At 35.8% G+C, this 23,762-nt stretch overlaps 1 protein-coding gene and 2 pseudogenes across 13 annotated transcripts; 2 read left to right on the top strand and 1 right to left on the bottom strand.

Moving 5' to 3' along the window:
- Positions 1 to 1,191: 1,191 nt before the first annotated feature.
- Positions 1,192 to 23,419, top strand: LUC7L3 (LUC7 like 3 pre-mRNA splicing factor). Of its 13 annotated transcripts, none has more exons than XR_001595500.2 (12): positions 1,192 to 1,456; positions 10,345 to 10,411; positions 11,484 to 11,569; positions 13,327 to 13,366; positions 13,892 to 14,036; positions 14,389 to 14,463; positions 15,453 to 15,557; positions 16,424 to 16,585; positions 16,951 to 17,234; positions 17,715 to 17,875; positions 21,227 to 21,367; positions 21,473 to 23,419. XR_001595500.2 is itself a non-coding variant. In XM_036222495.1 (12 exons), exons 1-12 carry the CDS (start codon positions 1,358 to 1,360, stop codon positions 22,942 to 22,944), a joined length of 1,413 nt encoding a protein of 470 aa, XP_036078388.1. In that variant the 5' UTR covers positions 1,211 to 1,357; the 3' UTR covers positions 22,945 to 23,419. The 13 variants fall into 13 exon arrangements, 7 of the variants coding, with proteins under 7 accessions (XP_015989233.1, XP_015989236.1, XP_015989235.1 ...); XR_001595501.2 differs by having other exon boundaries at positions 21,227 to 21,420; positions 22,911 to 23,419; XR_001595496.2 differs by lacking the exon at positions 11,484 to 11,569 and adding an exon at positions 19,951 to 20,076 and having other exon boundaries at positions 21,473 to 23,416.
- LOC118604516 lies at positions 3,765 to 3,882 on the bottom strand (annotated as a pseudogene).
- LOC118604582 lies at positions 8,824 to 8,942 on the top strand (annotated as a pseudogene).
- Positions 23,420 to 23,762: the final 343 nt, after the last annotated feature.

The raw sequence follows: 23,762 nt of genomic DNA, 5'->3' as shown, positions 1-23,762 counted from the left end.
ACAAATATCTCTGCCACTAACATAGGTGGTGGGCTACAGTGAGTTCTATGTAGTTGCACCAGGGGATGGGAAAAGAAACAAAGGTCTTAACGTGCAGTGTGAATCGCGGTAGGAGAGGTGATTGAGATCACAGGCGGAAGAATTAAGGAGCATAAAATGACTGCGAGGTGATAGGTCAAAGAGGGTAATGGTGAGAATGGGATGTTTTATGTACTAATGTCCTTGATCTCAGCAGAAAATATGTAAAAAAAAAAATCTGGAAAATAGAGTGACTAGATAGGAGAGGTGGAGAAATTAGAATGACCTCTAGCTAAGAGGGGTGAGGCCAGTGCCTTACTTAGGTAGTCCCCAAATGTTCCGCTCCAAACTGAGACACAGCACCCTCTGTCACCACTAGAGGGCACCGAGAGAGCTCCATTTTCTCCGACAACGCAGTAAAGAATTACAGATCAGGGAAACGTAGGAAAAGCAAGATTTATTAAAGTATGTTTCGAGAAACAGGCTATGCCAGAGATGGCCATAGCCCCATGGAATTCGGGAACTATACCTTATATTGGTTCTTGATGGGTGGTGCAGTGCTAGATGATTGGCATGTGAGGTCAGTTGATTGACGTTTAGCTATTACATAACCCTTTGTCTCTTGCATATGCAGTTAGTTACCTAGGATTCAGTCTGTTAAAACTAGATTCATGAACTTCCAGGCATACGTATGACATTATAATAATGTTATAATGAGGCTAAGGTTAAGGTCAGTATATGTATGTACTAACTGTGCAAGCTCTTGTGGCAGGACTAAACCAGTGGTTATTTTTGTGATTTTTACTTCCGTATATTCCAGAATGCGATGGTAATTTTTAACTTTAATATGGATGTTTTGGGAAGGTCCTAAGGGAGGTCTCCGGTTGGGCCTTCATTCTCCTGTTGCTCTTGTCTATCTGCCTAATAGAAGCTTCAAGACATAGGGCCACACTGTGAAAGAGCTCAGGCATACTGGCGCTTGCGGAAATAGGCGGGCTCGGTTACCATTCGTGTCTAGCCTTTGGTTCGGCAAAACCCGAAGTGGGGCGGTGCCACCGAGTAGGGTGGAGTCCAGGCGGGCCTCAGCAGGCTCCGCCCCTGGGCCGGCGGAAGCCGCCCGACCTCACCTCCCAGGCCTGGGCGTGTCCCGATGGGCGCACGCGCGCGCACGGCATGCTGGGAAAGCGCCCGCGCGGCGGCCATTTTGTCTTATCGGCTCCTTTTAAGAGAAGGCTTTTTTTTGGCCTGCAAGCGGACCGAGGAGGTTGGCGACGGTGTCGCCTGCGTTTTCTTCGGCGGGTGCCAGGGCCGGTGGGAGCAGCCGCCCGAGGGAAGCACCATGATTTCGGCCGCGCAATTGTTAGATGAGTTAATGGGCCGGGACCGAAACCTCGCCCCGGATGAGAAGCGCAGCAACGTGCGGTGGGACCACGAGAGCGTAAGTCCCGCGGGCCTTGGGCCTTTGCCCGGGCGCCGTGGGGGAGGGGAACGGCGCGGGCTTGGGCCCACTGGGCCGGCGGCGCGATTTGGGACTGGGGTCAGGGCCACGGCGGGGTCGAATGTGTGACCCGGTGGCGGGAGGGAGCTGAGAGCATGGCCCGGGAGGGAGGAGTCGGCCCGGATCCAGGGATAAGGGGTGATTTGTTTTTGTTGTTTTAGTATCGAGGAAGTCAAGAGGGCTCTTGACAGTATCGAAAAAGCACCTTAATGAGGCGAGGAAACGCGGGAAAGGAAGGAGTATTGTATTACACTTAGAGGCTGAGAGTTTTCACCTTATTATGAAATAAGGAAAAGGACAAATCGTTCCGTTATTTGGGTTGAGCGTTGTGTGTAGACCGAAATTTCTGGCCAGAATTGGTGGTAAAAATTGTGGCAGTGTATCGTTTTAGTAATAGTCTAATTTCTGAATGGACGCTTATAGGAGGAAATACATTTTTTAGAGTCGTAATTTGCTAGGACTTATCGTCCGTCATGTTTTACAAATGTTGTTTTATAGCAGTACATTCTAATAAACTCTTCATGTAAATGGTTGTCAAAGCTTTTTCTTACACATAAAACTCATTTGGTTCTCTTAACCTTATGAGTAACGGTAAATATTACAACGCCTGTTCCTCAGATGAGACTTGAGAGGCTCACCCGAGGTCTTGTTGGCAAGTTAAGGGGCGAAACTAAATCTTTATGCTCCTGTTCATTTCCCACGATTCTCTGCGTTGGTTCTCTGAAAATATAATGGATTTCAGGTGTTTCGAGGATGCAGTAACGTTTATTTTAGGTCTTACCTGAAGAACAGCTGTAGAATTTTTATTTTATTTGCCTTGCGGTTATAATCACTAACATGGTAATTTAAAGGCAGTTGCTAATCAAACTATGAAGAAATAGTTAAATACACTTTTTTCAAAAAGTTGCCTACTCTATTTAAACGTAGGCTTTGGTTAGAGTAAAATCTCTTTTGTAATGTATGAAAACAAGTTAGTGCTAGATGAGTCTTTTTAGTACCTTAAAAAAATAAATGGTTGAAGTATTGAGACGCTACCTGATGCCAAAGTAGTGTGGAGTGCTACAGTAGAATTCGTTGTGTTGGGTCATACTCAAATATTTGTCATTGACCCTAAGAGGTGAAACTTTCGAAAAATTTGTGGGATTTAAAAAAATATTTTTGTTTTCTCCCCTTTCATTATCAAAGTAGAGTAACGTTGTTGTTCTTGGCTCTCTTATTTTTTCAGGCATTTGTCACAGTGAAGTAATTTTGTTTTACTACTTAACTCAGTAATGTTTCCATTTAAGCTTTACCAAAAAAAAGTTATGATTTAGTTGATGTGCAAATAGGACGTTTATCTATTTGAATTTATCTATTTGAATCAAAGAGAAAATTGCTTTTGATTATTTGCTCTTCAACTGGAGCTACCTATGACTGGGCCTCTGGTTTTGAACACGTGATGTGGAGAAACTTTGTTTTCCTGGTTGTATTTATGGCCACATTGCATTACACGTTGTGGAATTGCTCTTGGAATTGCAGTTTAGGTTTTATGTCATCCCAGCTGTAATAAATCTGTTTTACTTTCCGTTTTGTTGCTGGTCACCAAAATATATTATGCTTTTAATGACAGATTGCACTTCATTCTAGATTCAGGGATTTGAAAAAGTCAACTACTGGTATTTCAGATTCAGGTCTGCACAGGAAAGGTTGAATTTGACCAGGAACAAAGCACATGGCTTCTTCTAAATAAGTCGGAATTACTGTAGGATATAATAAAACTGGAGGAGTTCTTGGCATCACTTCTGGGCCATTTGGATATTTTATACTGTTGGGTGCTGAAATCTTGGAGTAATGGACAACCCCAGTATGTACAGTAAGGGTTTTACCATCACTGTAATTTGATTATTTCAAAATATGTTTGCATTCCAATTGTATCTGAAAATTCTTTTTCAAGACTTGCGTTAGATGGGAAAAGCGATTTCACATGGGTGGGGTTCTTTTGTTTAACAATTGAGATGGAACTTTACCTCAGTGTCAGAAGTAGTTCCTAAGAGTTGGTACCTAACCCCTAAGATTTGTTTTAAATGCAGATTTCAGTGTCTCCTGCCTCTGATTCTAATTCTGTAGGTCTGGGGGAAGGCCCCAGAGATCTGCATTTTTAAAAATGGCATATTGTATTTTATCTGCTGCTTGATCCACCTATTAGTAGTCCTGGGGTTTTAACTAAGTAGCACTTGGGAAAGCTCACCCTCTCTCTTTTTTTTTTAAACGCCTACAGCACTTGGTATTCCTAGCGGTCTCCCATCCAAGTACTAACCAGGCCCAATCCTGCTTAGCTTCCGAGATCAGATGAGATCCGGCACATTCAGGGTGGCATGGCCGTAGACTAAAGCTCCATTTTTAAGTGAAGGATGCATCTGTAACACAAATTGTCGACTTTTCATTTATTTATAATGGTGTATATATGACCATTATCAAAGTTAAATCTTGGAAAGTGCCTTTTTCAGGTTAGTACGAGATTATTTGTTTGCTCTGCTTTGTTATCCTGACCAACTATGATGAGGGGAGCATGATTTTAAATGCCTGGTGTGAGCACCTTTCAGTTAGTGCCCACATGGGAAGATTTCTGTGTTTGCCAGAGAACGCATTTAGTAGCCTTGTAATTATCTGAATAGAGAACAGGAATTTTACAGTTCAAATTGAGATTTTTACATTATAGATCTCAACCCAAATGTGAACGTATATAACTGTTGACTTACCCATGCTTCTAATAATATCTAAAATGAGATTTTTCTCCTTTGTCAAATTTAAGTATGCCCTCTGTTCAGTGAAAGTTTAATGATTTATGAATGTAATTAAACTAAATGTTTCTAAAATCTTCAGAATGTTAGCAAATATTGTCACTGACACTGGAAGTTATTTAGAAAAAAAGAAAACAGATAAGGCTTCTGTCCACGTTTTTACTCGTGGACTGTTTTAACATTAAAAAAGGAATTCAGCATTTAGGAAGGAAAATTGGAACAGGAAATTAGTAGAATGCATGACATCTGTAAGTATTTTACTAAATAGTTTTAATTCAGTCACCAAAATGTTCTTTTCTGTCAGAAATGTAGGCATTTCCTTCCTTGTTCTATAGTGCATGGTAAGTGTTGAGCTTTGTGGAATTGCCTATAGTCTATGCCATGTGTATTTAACTGTTGTTTGCTTTTTCTCCCCAAAACACATACAGGAAGTGGGGTGAATATAATGAACTCTCTATGTACCAGTATCCAATATACTATCAACACATGGCCAATATTATTTCCCCTATATTCCCTACCCCTTCCATTATTTTGAAGCATTTCTATCATTTCAACCTTACAGACATGATTATGTATTTATAAAGTACAAAGACTTAAAAACCACAATACTGTTATCACACTGAAAATATTAAGGTATTTTCATAATTTTTGATTGCTTTAGGGAAAGTTGTGTGTGTGTGTGTGTGTGTGTGTACACTGTATCATTAGACTTGATGTCTTAAGTGCCACAGTGGGGAAAAGTATAGGGTATAGAAAAGCACACATGTACTCAAACTGGTGTACTCTGAAAAGGTTTTTTAAAGTGACCCTTAAATATGGGACCTAAAGGATTATTAGTAGGAATTAGCCAGAGAGTGGGAGAGAAGACAAATGTTACTAGGGGCTGGAAAAAAATTATAGGCCTGAGAAATTGTAAATAGTGTTATAGCTGGATCCCTTGTTTTGTTGAGGGAGGAGACATGTGGCTCGATGGGCAGGAATGTGGTTTTTTGAATGATGTTTTAAGCCTTATTGAAAGTTGAGACTATATTGGGAAACAATTGAAGGCTTCTGAGCAGGAGAGAGATATTTACTATCTGGCTGCTATGGAAGAGTGATTAAAATTTTAGCAAAAATTGGTAGGTAATAAAAAGAATGAGCCATAACTGCAGAGGTATGTGTAATAAAAGGCATAGAAATGAATGACAGTAGAAAGTGGTTATGTTATAGCTGAAACATGAAACAGGGACTGAATGTTTTTGTTAGAAATTCTTAGAACTCTTAGCTAAAAAGAAACATTTGCTTCTAGCCGCCTGTCGTAGTTAAACTATTAATGGCAGAAGTGACTAAAGACTACAATGTGAAAGGCTGTTCTTTTTTTAATCCGTGAAATTTCCAGATATTGCTGGATTTGAAATGAAAAAAATATAATTTAAGTAGTCCCTGTAATCAAAGTACCAGATTGGCTGTTGCCAACATGATAAATTTAAAGTAGGAGTAGATTATCAGAAATAGAAATCGAATAATAAGTTATCTTTATGGCAGTTTATAAAATAGAAGTTGGTATCTGAACCAATTATCAAAGTTATTAACTTAGAATACCAAAAGAGGTTCTTTAAGGCTTCCACAGGATTTTAGCTGGGGACCTAATTTGTTGCTGTTCATGAAGACATATGTGATTTAATGATTTGAAGGCTTTACTGCTTGTAAATAATATGTAGTTGACCTGACGACTGGGGTGAGAAACAAAGAGGCAAGTCAACTGATTTGGGGAAAGCAGTTTAACAGAACAACACAGACAGCATTGAAAAAATTTAATTAGCTCAAAGGAGAATTATGTTGCTTACTGTTGGATGCATATAGGTGCAGAAAGAGAAAAATCTATAAGATATTCTTAGTGTATTTTTGTGATTAGAAGTGTCTAATTGATGACCAGAACTGATAATACCTTGAAAAAGTGAATGCTAAAAAAAAAAATGCGACTGTTTTTGTTAAGTTTTAAGTCTTTGCAGCATTTTTCCAGTTATAAATACTTAACCCCCATGTGTAACTTTTCTTTACGTTAAATAACATTCCTTCATTAAAGATTAATTTCATTAATATATTTGGAATTGATTTTACTATTTTATGTTTTCTTCTGAGTTTAGAATCATTAAAATTATTTTTTTTACAAAAGTAAACATGCTTGCTATAAAAGATTAAAATTTAACATAGAAATAAACAATGAAAGTCTGTCCTTGCTTTCCTTCCCCATTGCCACATTTCTGGAAAAAGTTAAAAATTGGTATATATGTTTCCCAATCTTTCCTAATAATTTACAGACACACACATATATACCTCTAAGTGAAAATTGTCATAGATGTATTAATATATAAATATATAACAACTTTCATTTATGCTGTGGGATTTTTTGGTTGGTGCATATCAGTCTCCTGAATTTGTTTCCTTGTGGGTATGCAGATTATGTCTATTCTCTTTGTTTGCCATTACCAACCAAGTTGCAATGAACATTCTGTTGCATACAGCTGAGTCACTTGTAGGATAAATACCTAGAAAGATAATAACTAAGTTAAATACACATTTTACATTTTGATGGATGCTGTCAAATTGTCCCACAACTCTCTAGTATTGTTTGGAATGTCAATTTCTCAACAGTATCTAGAGCCAGATGTTTTAATTTTGGACAGTTAGACTTTGTTTACTATGAAAGAAATTTGCAATTAAAATTTTCTAGACAGATTTACAAGATTGATTATATTTCTGCATTCTCTTTTTAACTAGTAGCGAATTCACTAAAGTATGCTATTGAGATCAAATTCGTCTGTCACTGGTATTGCCTTAAATTTATCAAGAAGATAAATCACAATTAGTTATGAGAATTCTATCCCCTCTTCCGCCTTTGGTTATCAGATTGTTAAGTCCATGGTAGACATTTTATTAAAGATTTGCTGAATAAAAGACTAAGTGTTAATATTTTTAAACATCCTCAATCCCTGGAGAGGGTTAAAAGAAGCAGTCTAAGTAGCTAGTTTGTTGGATAGAGTAACAAATATTTTGATGTACCATTACATTATAGCAGTATTTTAAAGAGTCAGAGTGAAAATAGCAAGCAGAACTTGATTAAGAAAATAGTTTCTAATTTAGATTCTGTAAATAACTAGATTCCTTCAGGGTATGTCATGTGGTTAGTCTCAGTTTTCTTGTCTCAAATGGGATGATTGGACTAAATTATAATTAACACCTGTTTAGCCCACAGCAGGTCTGCATAGTGCCTTTAAACTTTTTTTTTTTAAGTAGTGGATAGTATTTTTAAAATCAGACTAATTTGCATGTTTCTCCCAATTTAACAAACATACATAGTTTAAATTTCACAATCCCACTGTGAATTTTGTCTACTTTTTTTTTTAAATAATTAAACCAAGGCAAAATTAGTCTATGGTTTCATCGTGGCTAAGTGGTGGCCAAGATTCAAACTCTGCACTGTGTTGCCTTTCCAAGAGTATCGATTTACAGGTGCCTATTTCATACTCTTTTCACTTGTGGTTTCCTTATACCTAAAATGTCTTGCAACTTTTCCTCATCTGAATTTAAGAACCAGTTCAAACTTCACCACCTGTAATAACCTGACATACCCTACTAAATTAATTTCCTTGTTTCTAGTGTTGCACATATATTCTAGTACACTCTATTTTATGTTTTTGATTTTGTCTCCTACTAGACTGTGAGCTTCTTGAGGAATGGGTCTTGTTCATCTATTTCCAGCATTATTTGTAGCACATAGTGTTAAATGATTGTTGAAGTGCCATTTTCTGCTTAAAATTTAAATACCGTTTTAAATTAAAATCCCATGCAGTATTTATTAGACTTAAGAGTGCTCATTCATGCATTTCATTGAAAAACTAACTTATTACATTTTGACCACTTACAATCCACTGTATTTTGTTAAGCTTTATTCATATAAATAAAGCTTAAGTTGCAGAATAAAACTTTAAATAGCTCTGGAAAATCAAATATTTTAGTTCTTTTAAAAAAAGCATTTATTAGACAAATCTTAAAGCTAGTAGTAATCACCAGTTTTACAGAGAAGTCACATAATAATGATAAAGCTCATTCAGGTCCAAGTTGGTTTGATTTTGGCAATAAATGTTACTAAAACTCAGATTCAGTAAGTACTATATTAGTATTTCATTACCAAAAAAATTATATGATTCCTCCCTAGGAATACTTGAGGTTTGTATTCGGTTGTATTTTAGAGTCAGGAGAGTCCAAAGAGGTGTTTATTTCTTTTAATGAGCCTTTTTGAGGATCATGGCGATTGGCTGTGTAAACATGAGGAGGAACAGTAGCCTTATATTTTCTAGTTACATAGGACGACAGTAGAAGTCCTGTTGAAAACAGTAAAATCAGTCTTTAGGTAGAATCCACTCAAATTCTAGTATATACATCTATAAAGTAGAAATCAAAATAAATTTATACATCAAATACAATGCACAGTAAAAGTAAAGTTTCATGTCTGAGAGTTGCTCACGGAATTTAGTTTTTCAATTGTTCTACGGCCATGCCACCTTGAACATGCCCGATCTCATGTGATCTTGGGAGCTAAGCAGGGTAGGGCCTGGTTAGTACTTGGATGGGAGACCACCTAGGAACACTAGATGCTGTAGGCAAAATAAATAACCATATAACTTGTAGTTATAAATAACAGTAAATGCTGGGGATAACTGTTAGTAAGGTATTATATATAACTTAACAGTTGTGGAAAATTAATTTTCGGAACCTTGACAATAGGGTTTTAATAGTCTGAAAGATAAGTAGCATAATCTTTGTTCTCTCTCTTCAAATAAAAGAGATTCTTAAATATTTTTTAAAATTGAGTATGGATATTGATATTTTATTGTGATACTCTTAAAGTGGATGCAAATTTTAACAAATCACTTCTTAATTAGAAAAGTATATAGCATTTTAAAACATTTCATATGAGCATTATAAGTTTGGAAATAATTTGAAAAACCATTAACACATGTGGAGCCTTTTAAAAAATTTATTTGTAAGAATAGTGTTTAAGTTGAAAAGAGTAATCTTAAAAACCAAGTATTAGAAGAACTAAGGAAAAGAATGTGGTACAAAGATACTATGACATATGGCTATATATAACGGGACAATGGTATAAAACTGTCTTGTTGTTTAGACATGAGTTTGGAATCTTTCATTGTTCCTTGTGACCTTAGTTCTTCTGGACACAGCATGTGGAACCACATTTGCTTCAAACAAGTGTAAAACAAGTGACCTTTGAGGCAGAAAACAATCTATTTCATATTTAACATCTAGTCCTAAGTGTCTAGAAAGAACTCTAACATTCCTTTTCTATGTCATAGTTGTACATTGATAATCCACTCAATAACACTGAAATACTATGGAAAGAAAGGTAGATGTTTTGGAGTTTTGCTTACTAGGTTTTGGTTTTTAGTGTTAAAGAATTAAATACAGGATAGTCTTGGAATATATCTGAAGGAGGTACAAAAGTGCCAGTGGGAAAGAATTAATTTCTTGTTAATTTCTCATACCAAAGGAGCCCATCAAGAGTAACTCAGTAAAGTGCTGGATTGTATGAAAATATTATATTTTAGGGCAGGTTATAGGATCTCATGCGAAAGTACTGAACCAGATTGCTTTAAATGGATGTTACTTGTAATTTAGTCAGAGGTTCCCAAATCCTAATCTGTAAATTGGTTCTGGTATTTAACTAGATTAGAATGGTAACAGTGTAGGTTTTTTTTTTTTTTTTTTAATGACTATTCCTTTTTTTCTGGAATATTTGTTGGTTATTAAGGGAATAGGCAATGATATTATTAAAGCTGGTAACTCTTTGTCAGTCTTGCACATCTTTTACTGAAATTCAGAAGTCTAAAAGTCACTAATTTACCTATATGGTTTTTAGTCAATGTTCTTAGATTTAGTTGAAAGATGAAGACCAAGAAATGAGAAAATAGTTATTTGGCACCCTTTTCCAATGTAGGTTTAAAATCAAACAATTTTTAAAAGTTAAATATCTTTGTTTTTCTTCACTAGGTTTGTAAATATTATCTCTGTGGTTTTTGTCCTGCGGAATTGTTCACAAACACGCGTTCTGACCTTGGTAAGTGACTTTTCTGTGTAACTCTTATCAAATTTATAATTTAAAACAACTGGTACTTTTTAATTCTGAAAAACTTTTTCTTAAAGGTTTGTTTATAAAGTAATTTCTTTCCTGGCTTACATTTTTGAATGTATTAATTAATGTCAGTCTAGTTAAATATATGTGTCTATTTCTACTTCCTCCCAAAACTCCACTAAAATAAAAATTTAAAAACAAAAAAGGTGTATATGGAAGAGGATAACATTAGAGTTGTCAGCAAATTTTTGGAAGATGACAAAGTGGATGGAAGAGTAGCAAGCAGCAAACTCAACAGAGCAGAGAAACTTGTACCGTAAAAGCCTGCCGAAGGGGATGTTAAATAGAGGCGAGTGAGTGATCAATCAGCAGAACCCTGGACAGGCTCAGAGTTTGGAGGCACCAGCTATCATAGAAAGCAGAGTTGAATCATGGGGCTGAAAACAACTGATTGGTATAGTTCAGGGTTTCTCAATCTTGGTATTTTGAGCTGGATAATTCTGTCATTTTAGAGTGGCTCTACTGTGCATTGTGAGGTGTTTAACAGCATCCCTGGCCTCTGCTCATTAGGTGTCAGCACCCCCCAGTTGTGAGAGCCAAAAATGTCTCTCGGGTTGCCAAATGTCCCTAAGGGACATAATTGCCTCCCTACCGAGAACCACTAGTCTAGGTGGTCAGACTCTTAAACCTGAATATCTGATGCTTCTGTCTCTCCCACCCCTTAACCCCAGAAGACTAGGGGGTTGTTTTCTGGAAAAATTGGACTAAAGAGACTCTAGTTCAAATGAACCATGAAATGTTAAAAAAAAATTTATTTTGACTCTTCTCCCAAAGATAGTATATAACATATTATTTTAAGATCATAACAGAATTTTTTCATTAAGTACAATGCTTGCCCTAGAGCATTAGGAGCACATTAGGGCTGGATGAATCTAGGTATTGGGATTCCAGACCACAGCACAGGGCAGTAAAGGGTAAAATGAGACTGTAAGAGATTAAACGAGTCTGTATTCTTAATAGTGGGGTTTTCCCATTCCCTCCTCTGCCCTGTTCCTAGAAGGATACAGCCAGATGTTTTTCCCCAGGCAGAAGAGAAGAGGATTCTTTAGAGAAAGTGAACAGTTCCAGAGAAGTGATCTACAGGTACTGACCCTTGGGGAGTCTCCTAAAAGAAAGTCTTGCTGCGTGATTTTCCAATGGTAAAGCCCATATTAGTTGACAAACCTTGCCTGTGCATAACAACTTCCAGTCCCATTTTGGAAGTGTTTGGCCAGTCAAGGAACACCAGTCAGACAATTGAAGAAAACCTTCACGAAAGATTAACCAAACTAACAGGAAAAAAAAGAATTCAGTGGAGTTACAGATGAGGAAAACAAAAGAAAAGATTTAAAAAGTCTTAACTAAATTTAGTATCCTCTGAGAAATGAGAAGATAATAGGAAGAATAGGATGCTGTATACAAAAGGAGCTTTTGAAAAACCAAAAAGCTCTTGGAAATCAAAACTGGAGAAATCTGAAATAAAATCTGGAAAGATTCGAGAGGAGTAAAATCAAGGAAATTTGCTGGAGTGTTGGGTAGTTAGAAAAGATTAAAATATCGGGTAGTACTTTAAATAGCTGAACAAGCGTCTAGATAGAGAAAGTAGAAGGGAGGAAAACTAAAAATTTGCAATACTGACGGACCCTTAGTCTCTAGATTGAATGTGTTCAAGTACTCAGCAGTGAGTGAAAAAAGATTCACACCAAGGGATATAACACCATTGTGAAATTCCAGAACACCAGGGTTGGGGGGAGCGGCACAAAGGATTGTGAATCAGCATGGCCTCAGATTGGTCAGTAACAACACTGGAAGCTCGAAGACATTGGCGAAACACCCTGAGGACTGAGTGAGAAATATTTTAATCTAGGTTAGCTATATAGCCAAACATGAAAGTGTGAGGGTGAAAAGAGGTTCTCAGACATGCAAGGTCTCAACAAATTTGTCTTCCATGAACCTTTTCTCTGGAAACTACCAGCATATGGGCATAAACCAAGAAGGAGAAAGGAGATCCAGTAAACTGCATCCAGTACAGACCAGAAAAGGAGTTTCTTACGATGTAAACTCCGTTAGTAAACTCAGAAATAGCCCACATTAGAGCAGATGAGAAAGTTAATGGAAGAAATTGAAGCTGATTTTCTGATACACTTTGAATCATGAGGGAAATTAGTATTAAGATAGTTTCTGTAGCTGAGTTAAATTGAGAAGAATTTGGAAATAAATAGAAAACTAAACAAAGGTAAAAATTCCAACAAAGCATGAAGTGTATCAAAAGTGTCATCGTAACACACCTTTGTTTGGTATAGTAGTTAATAGTAAATAGTACTTGCATAGTCTAGGTATAAATACTAAATATTTAACCTAAAATTTTAATGTCTAAGATAAACCAAGAGGAAGTAAAATAAGCATAGAATTTAGAAATTCCAGAAGAAATAACTAAAAGGGTTGAAAATTTGTTGTCTTTTGGAAGTGGAAAGGGGTGGGACTCTGGTCCTAGCTAGTCTTGTACTATTTGACTTCTGTGCATACACCAGTGGTGGTTCAGACCGGTGGTCCGCCCTCATCACAGCTTTTTTCCTGGGTGGCAGTAAGGAACAATTTCTTTCCTCCCACTCCCTCTTTTTTCTTACCATATAGTTGCTCTCCATTATACTGATCTGGAAGACTAAGGAGAATAATTTTCATGTGCTTACTTAGGCATGTTGTTTCATGATTTAGTAGGCTCAATTTAGGTATCTACAAACTACTCGATGATAAAATGGATCTTTACTCCCCTTTTTTCTGAAGAAAACTTTTGTTTTAGCAAGAGAAAGTTGTTAAGGTCACCAGTGCTTTATACATTCATATTTCTCCTTTTTCTTCAGGTCCATGTGAAAAAATTCATGATGAAAATCTACGAAAACAGTAAGTTAATTTGGGCAGAGGGACATCCCCTCTCCATCATTATTTGGTTTAAAGGGGACAAGGATTGAAGGAGTAATTAGAATTAGTGTAAAATAAATACCTGATAAAGGTCCTGTTCATTAGCTAGGAGTGGTAGAAAGTCACGTATCTTTAATAATGATATTATTAGCCAGCATGTGATTACATACTATATGGCAGGCATAAAGCCTAAACTTTTTTTTCTAACAGCCCTTATTTTATAGGGGAGAACCTGTTCAGGGTCACAGATCCAGTATAGTGGTAGAGTTGATGTTGAAGCATCTAGATTTGCTTGATCATAAAAATCTGTGCTCTCAACCAAATGTAGTGCTAAATACTATCTTCCCTTTACTAGGTAGAAGGAAAGCTAGAAATTCACTTCTTAAATACTTGGTTTACTCTTCAGTCTAAATGCTGCAGTCCATGAGACTAGTTAAGATAGAAGATATGAATCATAATGGATGACTTGGAGGAAATATAGTGCTTGTTTATTTCCATTTTTATTAGGTATGAGAAGAGTTCTCGTTTTATGAAAGTTGGCTACGAGAGAGATTTTCTGAGATATTTACAGAGCTTACTTGCAGAAGTAGAACGTAGAATTAGACGAGGCCATGCTCGTTTGGCATTATCTCAAAACCAGCAGTCCTCTGGGGTGAGTATGAAATTCACTTGCAGTCTTCATAAAGTGTTCTTGTTCCCTGGAGACCCAGTGACCTCCCTAATATTGAAACTTGTATTCATTTATTAGTTGTTTTTTAGAATGACATACAACTTAAAAAAGGTATTTGTGTTTTCAGTTTTTATTAGTAAATGTAATACCGATTTTGCTAATCATAAGATTTTTCTCTTAAATATCAGTAACTGACAATATGTAATCAGCTAATAGAAATTGAAGATAATTCAGTTGATACATTTTAATTATTGAATACAAATACATATGACGTGAGAGTTTGAAAATTTATTTTTGGTTTTTACTTTTTGTTAATAAATGTTATCTTCAACAGGCAGCTGGACCAACAGGCAAAAATGAAGAAAAAATTCAGGTTCTAACAGATAAAATTGACGTACTCCTGCAACAGGTAAGAACTGTGTGCATTAATGTGAGAAAATATTTGGATTAAGCACTTAACCAAAGAAGATATAAGGATGATAGTTATATGTAAAGGTGTTCAATGTTATTAGTCATTAGAGAAATACAAATTAAAACCCCTATGGGATACTTAATATACAACTGTCAGAATGGCCGAAATGAAAAATACTGATCATACCAAATGTTAGTGAAGATGTGGGCAAACTAGAATTATCATATACTGCTGGTGGGATGTAAAATGGTGCAAGCACTTTGGAAAAGAGTTTATGTCTTTCCATTTTACTCCTAGAAAATTACCCAAGAGAAATGAAAACATGTTTATACAAAGAGTTGTATACCAAAGTGTATGGCAGCCTTATTCATAATAGGTGAAAACCCTAAAAAACTGGAAACAACTCAAATGTTTGTTAACAGGTGAATGTATAAATAAATTGTGATGTATCCATACAGTGGAATACTATTCAGTAATAAAAAGGAATTAACTACATCTCACACTATGGATGAATCTTAAGATGATTAGGCTCAGTGAAAGAAGCCAGATCTCCCCTCTCCCCCAAAGAAAGTGCATGGTTCCACTTAAATTGTAGAAAATGCAGAACATCTGTAGTGAAAGAAAGTAGGTCAGTGGTTGCTGGGGGTGGGCAGGGGGGGTGCACTACAGAGAAGCGAGAAAACTTTGAGGCGATGGATGTTTTCATTATCTTGATGATGATATTGGTTTCTTGGATGTCAAAACTTAACAGATTGTGCATCTTAAAAATATGCAGCTTATTGCATGTCAAGTATACTTTAAATCTGTAAAAAATCAAAAGGGAAATTACAGATGAGGCTTCAGTAAACAAAACCAAACAAAAAGACCCCAAACAAACAATGCTAATGCTAATGAAGCTTGGGGCAAAAAGAAAAATATTTGGGTAGTTTGGTTAGAAAGGTGTCTTGAATGCTTTTTTTTTTTTTTTTTTTTTTAATCCCACTTAGATTGAAGAATTAGGTTCTGAAGGAAAAGTAGAAGAAGCCCAGGGAATGATGAAATTAGTCGAACAGTTAAAAGAAGAGAGAGAATTGCTTAGGTCCACAACATCGGTGAGTAGCAACCTCATTTTGATTTACCCAGGCTGTTAGCTGTGTATTACTAGGACCTATTCCTATTTGAGAACCTTTGTAAATAGTTTTCTAATGTCCTGAATTGAGGGTTAGCAAACTTTTTCGTAAATGGCCGCGTAGTAAATATTTTATGTTTACAGGCCACACTGTTCCTGGTAGCTACTGTTATGAAAACAGCATGAGACAGTGCATAAACAAATCAATGTGGCTGTATATTCAGTAAAACTTTATTTATAAAAACAGGCTTCTAGCTGCTGGCTTGCCAACTGGTGCCTTAGATCACAAGTATTCATTTATCTCTGGGTTTTCTTTTTTGTTCTTTCAGTACATACTTACCTTAGTTCAAAACTGGTATAATCTTAAAATATCTCCTAATATTTAAACCTTAGAATATATATGTTTTGGATATTGATGGTGGAATATAGTTGGTCATTGGTTCCGAAATAGTGCATAAAGTAAGTTCAGGTTATGCTCAGTGAGTTCAGTTTCTTAATGATTTTGAAAAACATTTTTTTAATACAGAGGTGACACCTTTAGTTTAGCCTATTGAACCTAAGCAAGAAGTAAATTCAGACTAAAATAGATAACTTTCTGAAAGGTAGTTGAACTTTTTCAAGGTGGTGCAGGTAATTCATTGGTGACAATAGAGTGATGGGGTCTTAGCAGTTGCTGTTGCCATGCTTCCCCCTCCGAAAGTTGACCAGTTGCTGCTCAGTATTATGGCTGCAGGGAAATGGAAAGTAACAGTTCACATAATTAGAAATCTATTCTAAATGTTAAGGTCTTTTTTGGAATTTGTTCTCTCTTCTTCAGACATTCTAATGATAACCAGTTTATCATTTTAGACCATTGAAAGTTTTGCTGCCCAAGAAAAACAAATGGAAGTTTGTGAAGTATGTGGAGCTTTTTTGATAGTAGGAGATGCCCAGTCACGGGTAGATGACCATTTGATGGGAAAACAGCACATGGGCTATGCCAAAATTAAAGCTACTGTAGAAGAATTAAAAGTAAGTTTATTCTAAACGTGTTTTAACTGAAGCTAAGACTGTATTTTAGTATGGCTAAAATTTAATTACACGGAGAGATAAACCTCTTGTTGACAGTTGTGTTATTTGAAGCAGTGATGGTCCCTTGAAAGTTTTACTAGTCATTAGGTTAGTAAAGTACTCCCTTCACTCATTTGTGCCAGGAATTTGAGAGATAATATTCCTGAAGATTTAGTTAAATAACGATATCTTGTGTACACACATGGTGTTGGAATTTCCGTTTTAGGGCATCAAATTCTATAAGTTGGTCTACAAATGCTTTACATTAGGTAACCATTGTAATTAAAAGGTTGTAGCTCTGTAAAAATTGAGCTTGATTTCCTTAGGAAAAGTTAAGAAAAAGAACCGAAGAACCTGATCGCGATGAGCGTTTAAAAAAGGAGAAGCAAGAACGAGAAGAAAGAGAAAAAGAACGAGAGAGAGAAAGGGAAGAAAGAGAAAGGAAAAGACGAAGAGAAGAGGAAGAAAGAGAAAAGGAAAGGGCTCGCGACAGGGAGAGAAGGAAGAGAAGTCGTTCACGAAGTCGGCACTCAAGCCGAACTTCCGACCGAAGATGCAGCAGGTCTCGGGACCACAAAAGATCACGAAGTAGAGAGAGAAGGCGAAGCAGGTATGGAGTACACGTGAGACAGTGCCCAGCACACAGTGAGTGTGCAGTTAATAGTAGCAATTACTATTTCTTGGTCCTGGGAAGTTATTAAGTATCAGTAAAGACTAGGATAGATTATAAGAGTTGAATCAGTGAACTAGTTCATCTTTAAGGCAATTTCTTTTCCATTTTTTACCAGTCTTAGGTTTGATGCAATCTTGCTAGGAAGTCAGTATAACTAGATGGTCTCTTAAGTGCTTCTCTTCTCATTGATACTAAGAAGACATTTAAATTATAAGTTATTTTGGGTAAAGTTACATGTTAGAACGATTTTCAAGTAAGATTTCCAAAGTAAATATGTTTTAGTAGGAGATTATATTTATTTGCCTTTAAGGGTAAGTTTTACTTAATCTCGGTTATTCATTCAATGGTATATAATCAAGGTTTTTTGTCATTGTAATATCAGCTGAAGTTTCTTTCCATTTGTTTTAAATTATTAAGAAGTAGAGATCGACGAAGAAGCAGAAGTCATGATAGATCAGAAAGAAAACATAGATCTCGTAGTCGAGATCGAAGAAGATCAAAAAGCCGGGATCGAAAGTCATATAAGCACAGGAGCAAAAGTCGGGACAGAGAACAAGATAGAAAATCCAAGGAGAAAGGTTAGTTTATGTGAGAATTTAATTCTTTAACAAACTATTTCCACACTCTTGTCTCTCCACTCAACTTTTCTTTAGACCTAGGTGGAGTTCTATTTCAAACTGTACCCTTTACACTTAAAAATGAACACCATTTAGCAGGAAGTGGTCATTATTTCCCCCTCTCCTGCTCTTGATTTGTGAGAATGCCAGTTGTCCTAGTGTTTTCTTAGAATATGTTAAAACTAATGATTTTGATAACCGAAAGGTTTATCATCTAGATTCTTCCAAGTATTGCATTACCTGTCAGGGTTTTTGGGCTGTAGAATATATTAACTTGGTTAATGGCAGCATTTTTTTTTTTTTTTAAATCTGCTGTAGTGTTCCATGATATGTCTTGCAGAGTAAATGTATGTTGTTGCATTAGTCCTCATGTATATGGCTTTTATTTAACTCAATAATTTATAAGTTCACAGAAGTTGAATACCTTAAGTGTGTCTTAACCATGTTTTCTATTGAAACATCATGCTCTTTTTCCCTCTACATTTTCTTCTGGTTTTCTCTGGTGTTCCAGTAGTTACTGTGCAATGATAATGGACTCTCATTTTGCCTTTGGCATGTTTTCACAAAGATATTCTCATCTTTTAACTTTATTGAAAGATAATTCTTTTAACCAGGGCCGTCTTTCTGCATTTTCTTCAGATTCTTTGAGCATCTTTCATTTTGTGTTGATGGGCTGTTCTGATTTGCATGGATTTTAGGAATGAGAGAAAGGGCCTATTTCTAATTTTCTTGGCTCTGCTTGTTCCATCGTGTTCTGCCTGTCTGTGTTCATGTTCGATCACCAACATAATATATGTGCTGCTGTTTGAGTTTATTGTACTGGACTTTTACGTGATACTCACTTTCTTTTATGAAACTATGGTTTTTTTTTGTTGTTGTTGTTGGATTTTGCTTTACTTTTGCCAAACTCAGGTTTTTGCTAGATTGAGCTAGATAGGATATTAGCAGCACAAACAATACATTTTTTTCTTCTGCTTTTATTGTTCTTTAAATAAGTGCACCACCTTCTTTTAAAAATTTTAAATATTATTGACTTTTTTTTTTAACATGGAGCAAATGTTAACAAGTAGGAAACAAGGACAGTTTTTAAAACTTAGTCTCATGAGCTTTAGTATTTGCCACTTACATTTAGAAATTACTTCCGTGATCCTGAAGACAATTGCTACAAAGGGTTAACTGATTTTACATTAATTTTAAGGAAGTTTCACCCAACGCTTTTTGCAAGACTTTCTGTAAAATGTATTTTTGGGGTGCGAAGGGTCAATTCTCAAGAGCTAGATATTGATGTAAGAGATCAGATCACTTTGAGAACTAAAGCTCTTTGGTATATTATTATTCATGTCACTTAAAATAATTGGATCGGTTCTTAGGGACAAAAGCTAGCTAGCCTTCATAACTATCTGGGATCAAAATTGAGCAATAAATAGCACTGGTCTGACTAAAAACAGACGCGTTTGTGTAATTTCTGGATAGCACAAAAAAGATGTCCTGAATTGCTTAGTTATAGTCCTAATTGTAAAAATGACATCATGGAAAATAATAAAACTTGTTTAGATTATGGATAAATAGGTATTATCCTGGCGAGATACAGGGGGAGAGAGAACTTGATTCAGAGAAAACTGCATCAGGTCCATCTTGGAAGATTGGGTATGCCATTATAGATTTATCTTAAACTCCGGGGTTTCTTTTAGAAATGATTTATTGGCTTTTGAAAATGCCATGTAACCATTCAGGCCTTCTTAGGTACGTAAGTGACTAAAGGCCTGAACTTTGAGACCAGATTTGAGCCAGTAGCAAGCATTTGATAATAGCAAATGAGTAAGAGGGAGTTCACTGCTCCAGGTGCTAGGATGGAGGCACTTTATCTGTCTCTACAAATGGAAAGCGATTTCTCACACAAACCTATCTTTCCTACCAGTAACCAGTTTAGGGCACTCTCTTTGTCAAGAGAGTTTCCTTTTTTAATCCATAGCCCTAAAATCCACCACATTTTGTGGATGTCCTTAGGACTATTAAGATCTACCATATTTACATAGGGCAGAAGATAAGATTATTGGACTGACTACTAGTCCTCTACGGAGCAACAAGACGACTCTTCCACATTGAAGCTACCTGTGCACCGGAGAAGCCCATAAGGCACAAAGGGAGGACTTTCCCACAAGGTCAGTTAGAGCACACTGTACTGGCACAGTTCTCATAAGTGAACAGACAGACATGAAGCAAGTCCTGCAGTCAGCTACTTGGACATTGCTTCGTGCATTTGCAAGTGTTATGGACTGAACATGCTCCTTCACATAAGATCTTCAGTTCTTACATTCTTTGAATGAGTGCCCCCATACCATATTTTGTGTTCATTACCATTCCTCTCCCAGTTATTAATGTTGTGTCTTAACAACTTTGTCCAGAATCTGTAGAGGGTTTTGCTTTTCTTAAAAGGTCTGTCTTACAAACTACTCTGCTAGACTAGCTATTCTTAACTTATAAGAGGAAAATAATTTTTCTAGAAAGTTTATAGTTTGCTTTAACATTTTATGTAAAAATCTTTTGTTAGGCAATACTTGGAACTGAAAAGGCTAGAATGTATGTTCTTTGTGTACCACTTTTTACTCCAAGTCTGTGGTTTCACCATTCCAAAGAAAACAGTAGAAGAAAAACATCAAGGTTTACGTTTTTCATTGTTTATTTGCAGCTGAGTTGAACTTTAATTTCTCCTTTTGGAAAAAAACAACTCCTGAGATGGCCTGTATATTACTTAGCAGAGCAGAAGTTCAGTACTGGGATTTGGATTTAAGATCTACTGTCGGTGGGCTAGTCCCTCTTGAGCATTCAAGTATAGAGATATATAAATAATCTTTTACATTAAAAAATAATTGGAGAAACGTGCCTATTAAATATTCAACTTTTTTTCACCCGCAATTACTATTTTTATCTTTATAACTTAATAAATTTACTTTCTGTGAACACAGTTTCTGTGTACTGTCTTTCATATCTTTCCCATTACTTTTTGACGGCTTTTTTTTAACCCCAAATGAAATTTACTTACATTTTAGATTTCACAGTGATTTGGAATTGCCCGTACTTAATAGCTTCTTACTAGTTTGAGAAAATTTGCCCATTATTTTACCTTTTGCATTCTGATTCTTACCTCCTTCGTAAATTACAGATTTTATCCCTTGATAGAGTCACCAAACTGTGTTACTTGCAGTCTGTGGAAGTGATTGTCTTTTCACCTCTCGATTGTTTCACTTTTCTAAGTATGTATGTATTGTATTTTACTGTAAAATCCATGATCAATGTCTTCTTTTATGGCAGAAAAGAGGGGATCTGATGATAAAAAAAGTAGTGTGAAGTCCAGTAGTCGAGAGAAACAGAGTGAAGACACAAACACTGAATCAAAGGAAAGTGATACTAAGAATGAGGTCAATGGGACCAGTGAAGACATTAAATCTGAAGGTGACACTCAGTCCAATTAAAACTGATCTGATAAGACCTCAGATCAGACAGAGGTAAGTGTATTGTTTCTCACTTTGATTAGGGCTTTTTGTTACTGTTTGACAGTGCAGCGTAAGTATGCACAGATGAAGATGGAACTAAGCCGAGTAAGAAGACATACATCTTCTGAAGGAAAAGACAGTGTAGTCCTGCAAAACATTTTGAGGTACATTGTTTTGTCTCAGCTATTTTGTAGCAGACTCGTGCCCCCATTAGTGTGCCTCTTTGGAAATTATTGCCCACATTTGTAATATAGTCGCCATTGAAAAGTTAATTATCCTTTTTTTTAGGGATTTTGCTGTCATTTCTTTTTTTTTTTTTTTTTTAATAAAAAGGTTGAACTGTTTTTTTTTTTTTCTTTTTGGTGTTAGTCCTTCTTGTGTTGGTACATTGGCAGAGACATATGCTTTAAAAACTTAAAAATTTCTGAGGCACATGTTGGACCACTTTGTTTTAATTAAACTGCTAGTTATTTCTTTGTCAAGGATGTTTCTAGTTTTTTGCTTTATTGCCTTGCATTCTAATGCAGTTTGTTCTGTAACTCGAGAGCCAGTAGCATTGGATTGATGGAAGTGTAGGGTTTATGAATTATTGCAGCTGACTACCATACCTCACACAGCGTTGGTGTTGTGAGCGGCCCATGAAAAGCCAAATTAAAAATCAAGGATTCAGTCAAACTAAGCAGGTACTCATGCCAGGTACTCCTTTCTCTACCCACATCCATGTTTGAATGCTATTGCCTGTGATCTTTACGCTTAACTGTTGTGTATCTTTTTTGTTCTTTACAAGAAGCACAGAGGGGTTTTTGTGTATTGCGTGAAAACTTATAAATCAAACATTAACAGAATGGAATTTTTTTTCAACTGTATGTAGGGATGCAGTGGTGCCCAGAATTAGATATCTTTAAAGAATTTTAAATACAATAAACACTTCATATTATCCGCCTTGTTACATTCAGTGCAATTCTCAAGTCTTTAAGAGGTATGTGTTTAATATTTCCTACTGTGTAGGAGAATTTGCAGTCAGCCATAGGTGTATAGGAATAGTCACTGGCTGATACATTTAAAGCAGTAGTGAATAGCAAGGATAGACCTTGTGAAATACAAAGAACTGATGAACCATATAGAATGAATTTGGGTTTTGAAAGAACTATTAAAAGTTAGGTTTTATAAGAGTTCTTAAAACCTACAACTGTTCATTCTTTGGGCTAGTGGCATGGGATAGAATATTTCTAATGAAAGGAAGTACCAATTAGTTAATTTGTCATTGGCATTCCTTTTCTGAGACAGCAATATAGTATGTCTGTGTGAGCCATTCCCACATAGGCAAGCATACATAGGCACATGGCTTTAAGACCACACTGATGCCTTATAACTAAAAAGAATACAAACATTCCATATACATGTATTAATAATCAGTTAGTGACTGGGCCGACATTTAGTCATAAAAGTTTGCTTTTTACATGTTGTCTAATTATCATTTTTCCCCAAATTTTGCATTATAGGACTACCGTTCGAAGATTTTTGGAAGATACCTGAAAACGTCATAAAAGTGAAGACCGACATTAAAATGAGGTGAAAGCAACTATAGTGGCATAGAAAAAATATAAAGCTCAGTTAGTTGTTTTTTTTTTTAATTATTAAAAATTAATTCAGGACTGATGTGACCTACCAGATTTCAGAATGTGTTAATAGCATATATATGCCACTGAAAACTTAGGTCGTGTATTATATTTTTTCTTTAAGACTTTTTAAGAAATATTACCTTAACATGTGGCTTGCTCAGTGTTTAATTGCAAGTTTTCATTCTTGGACTTTGAAAACAGGATTAAACGTTAGTATTTGTGTGAATCAGACTAAGTGGGATTCCATTTTTACAACTCTGCTATACCCAGCCTTTGGATTTAGAAGTGAAAATAAAGTATCTCTGACTTTCTGTTATAAATTTGATTGTCTCTGTCATTGAAAAGTTTTAGTATTATCTTTTTCTAATAAAGCTGTTGACTCTGAACTAGTCCCTTGTTTTAAATATAAGAGGTACACTGTTACTAGAGGTGGTGTACAGTTTTATCTGATTGTTCTGTTAAAACTAATTTTTATAGAATTTCCACAGTTTAAATGTTTTAAATAATGGTGCTTCAATTGGGCAGTTATGAATAAATTTGAATTTTGCTTTTTAATAGAAAAGATGTACAGTGAACTAGAATATATTTTTACATCCCTGAGAGATACCTTTAGTAGTAGAAAATTCAAAATATCCTTCTGGCAAAAACTGTCTTCCTCTTGCTGATCTGATGTAGAAGAGCATACAAGAACTTTTAATTAATTTCTGCTATTTGTTTTAAATCCTGTGTCAA

The sequence above is a fragment of the Rousettus aegyptiacus genome, unplaced genomic scaffold (genome assembly GCF_014176215.1).
Source record: "Rousettus aegyptiacus isolate mRouAeg1 unplaced genomic scaffold, mRouAeg1.p scaffold_m13_p_6, whole genome shotgun sequence".
Lineage (NCBI taxonomy): Eukaryota > Metazoa > Chordata > Mammalia > Chiroptera > Pteropodidae > Rousettus > Rousettus aegyptiacus.
This window is presented reverse-complemented; position numbering and strand designations above follow the sequence as displayed.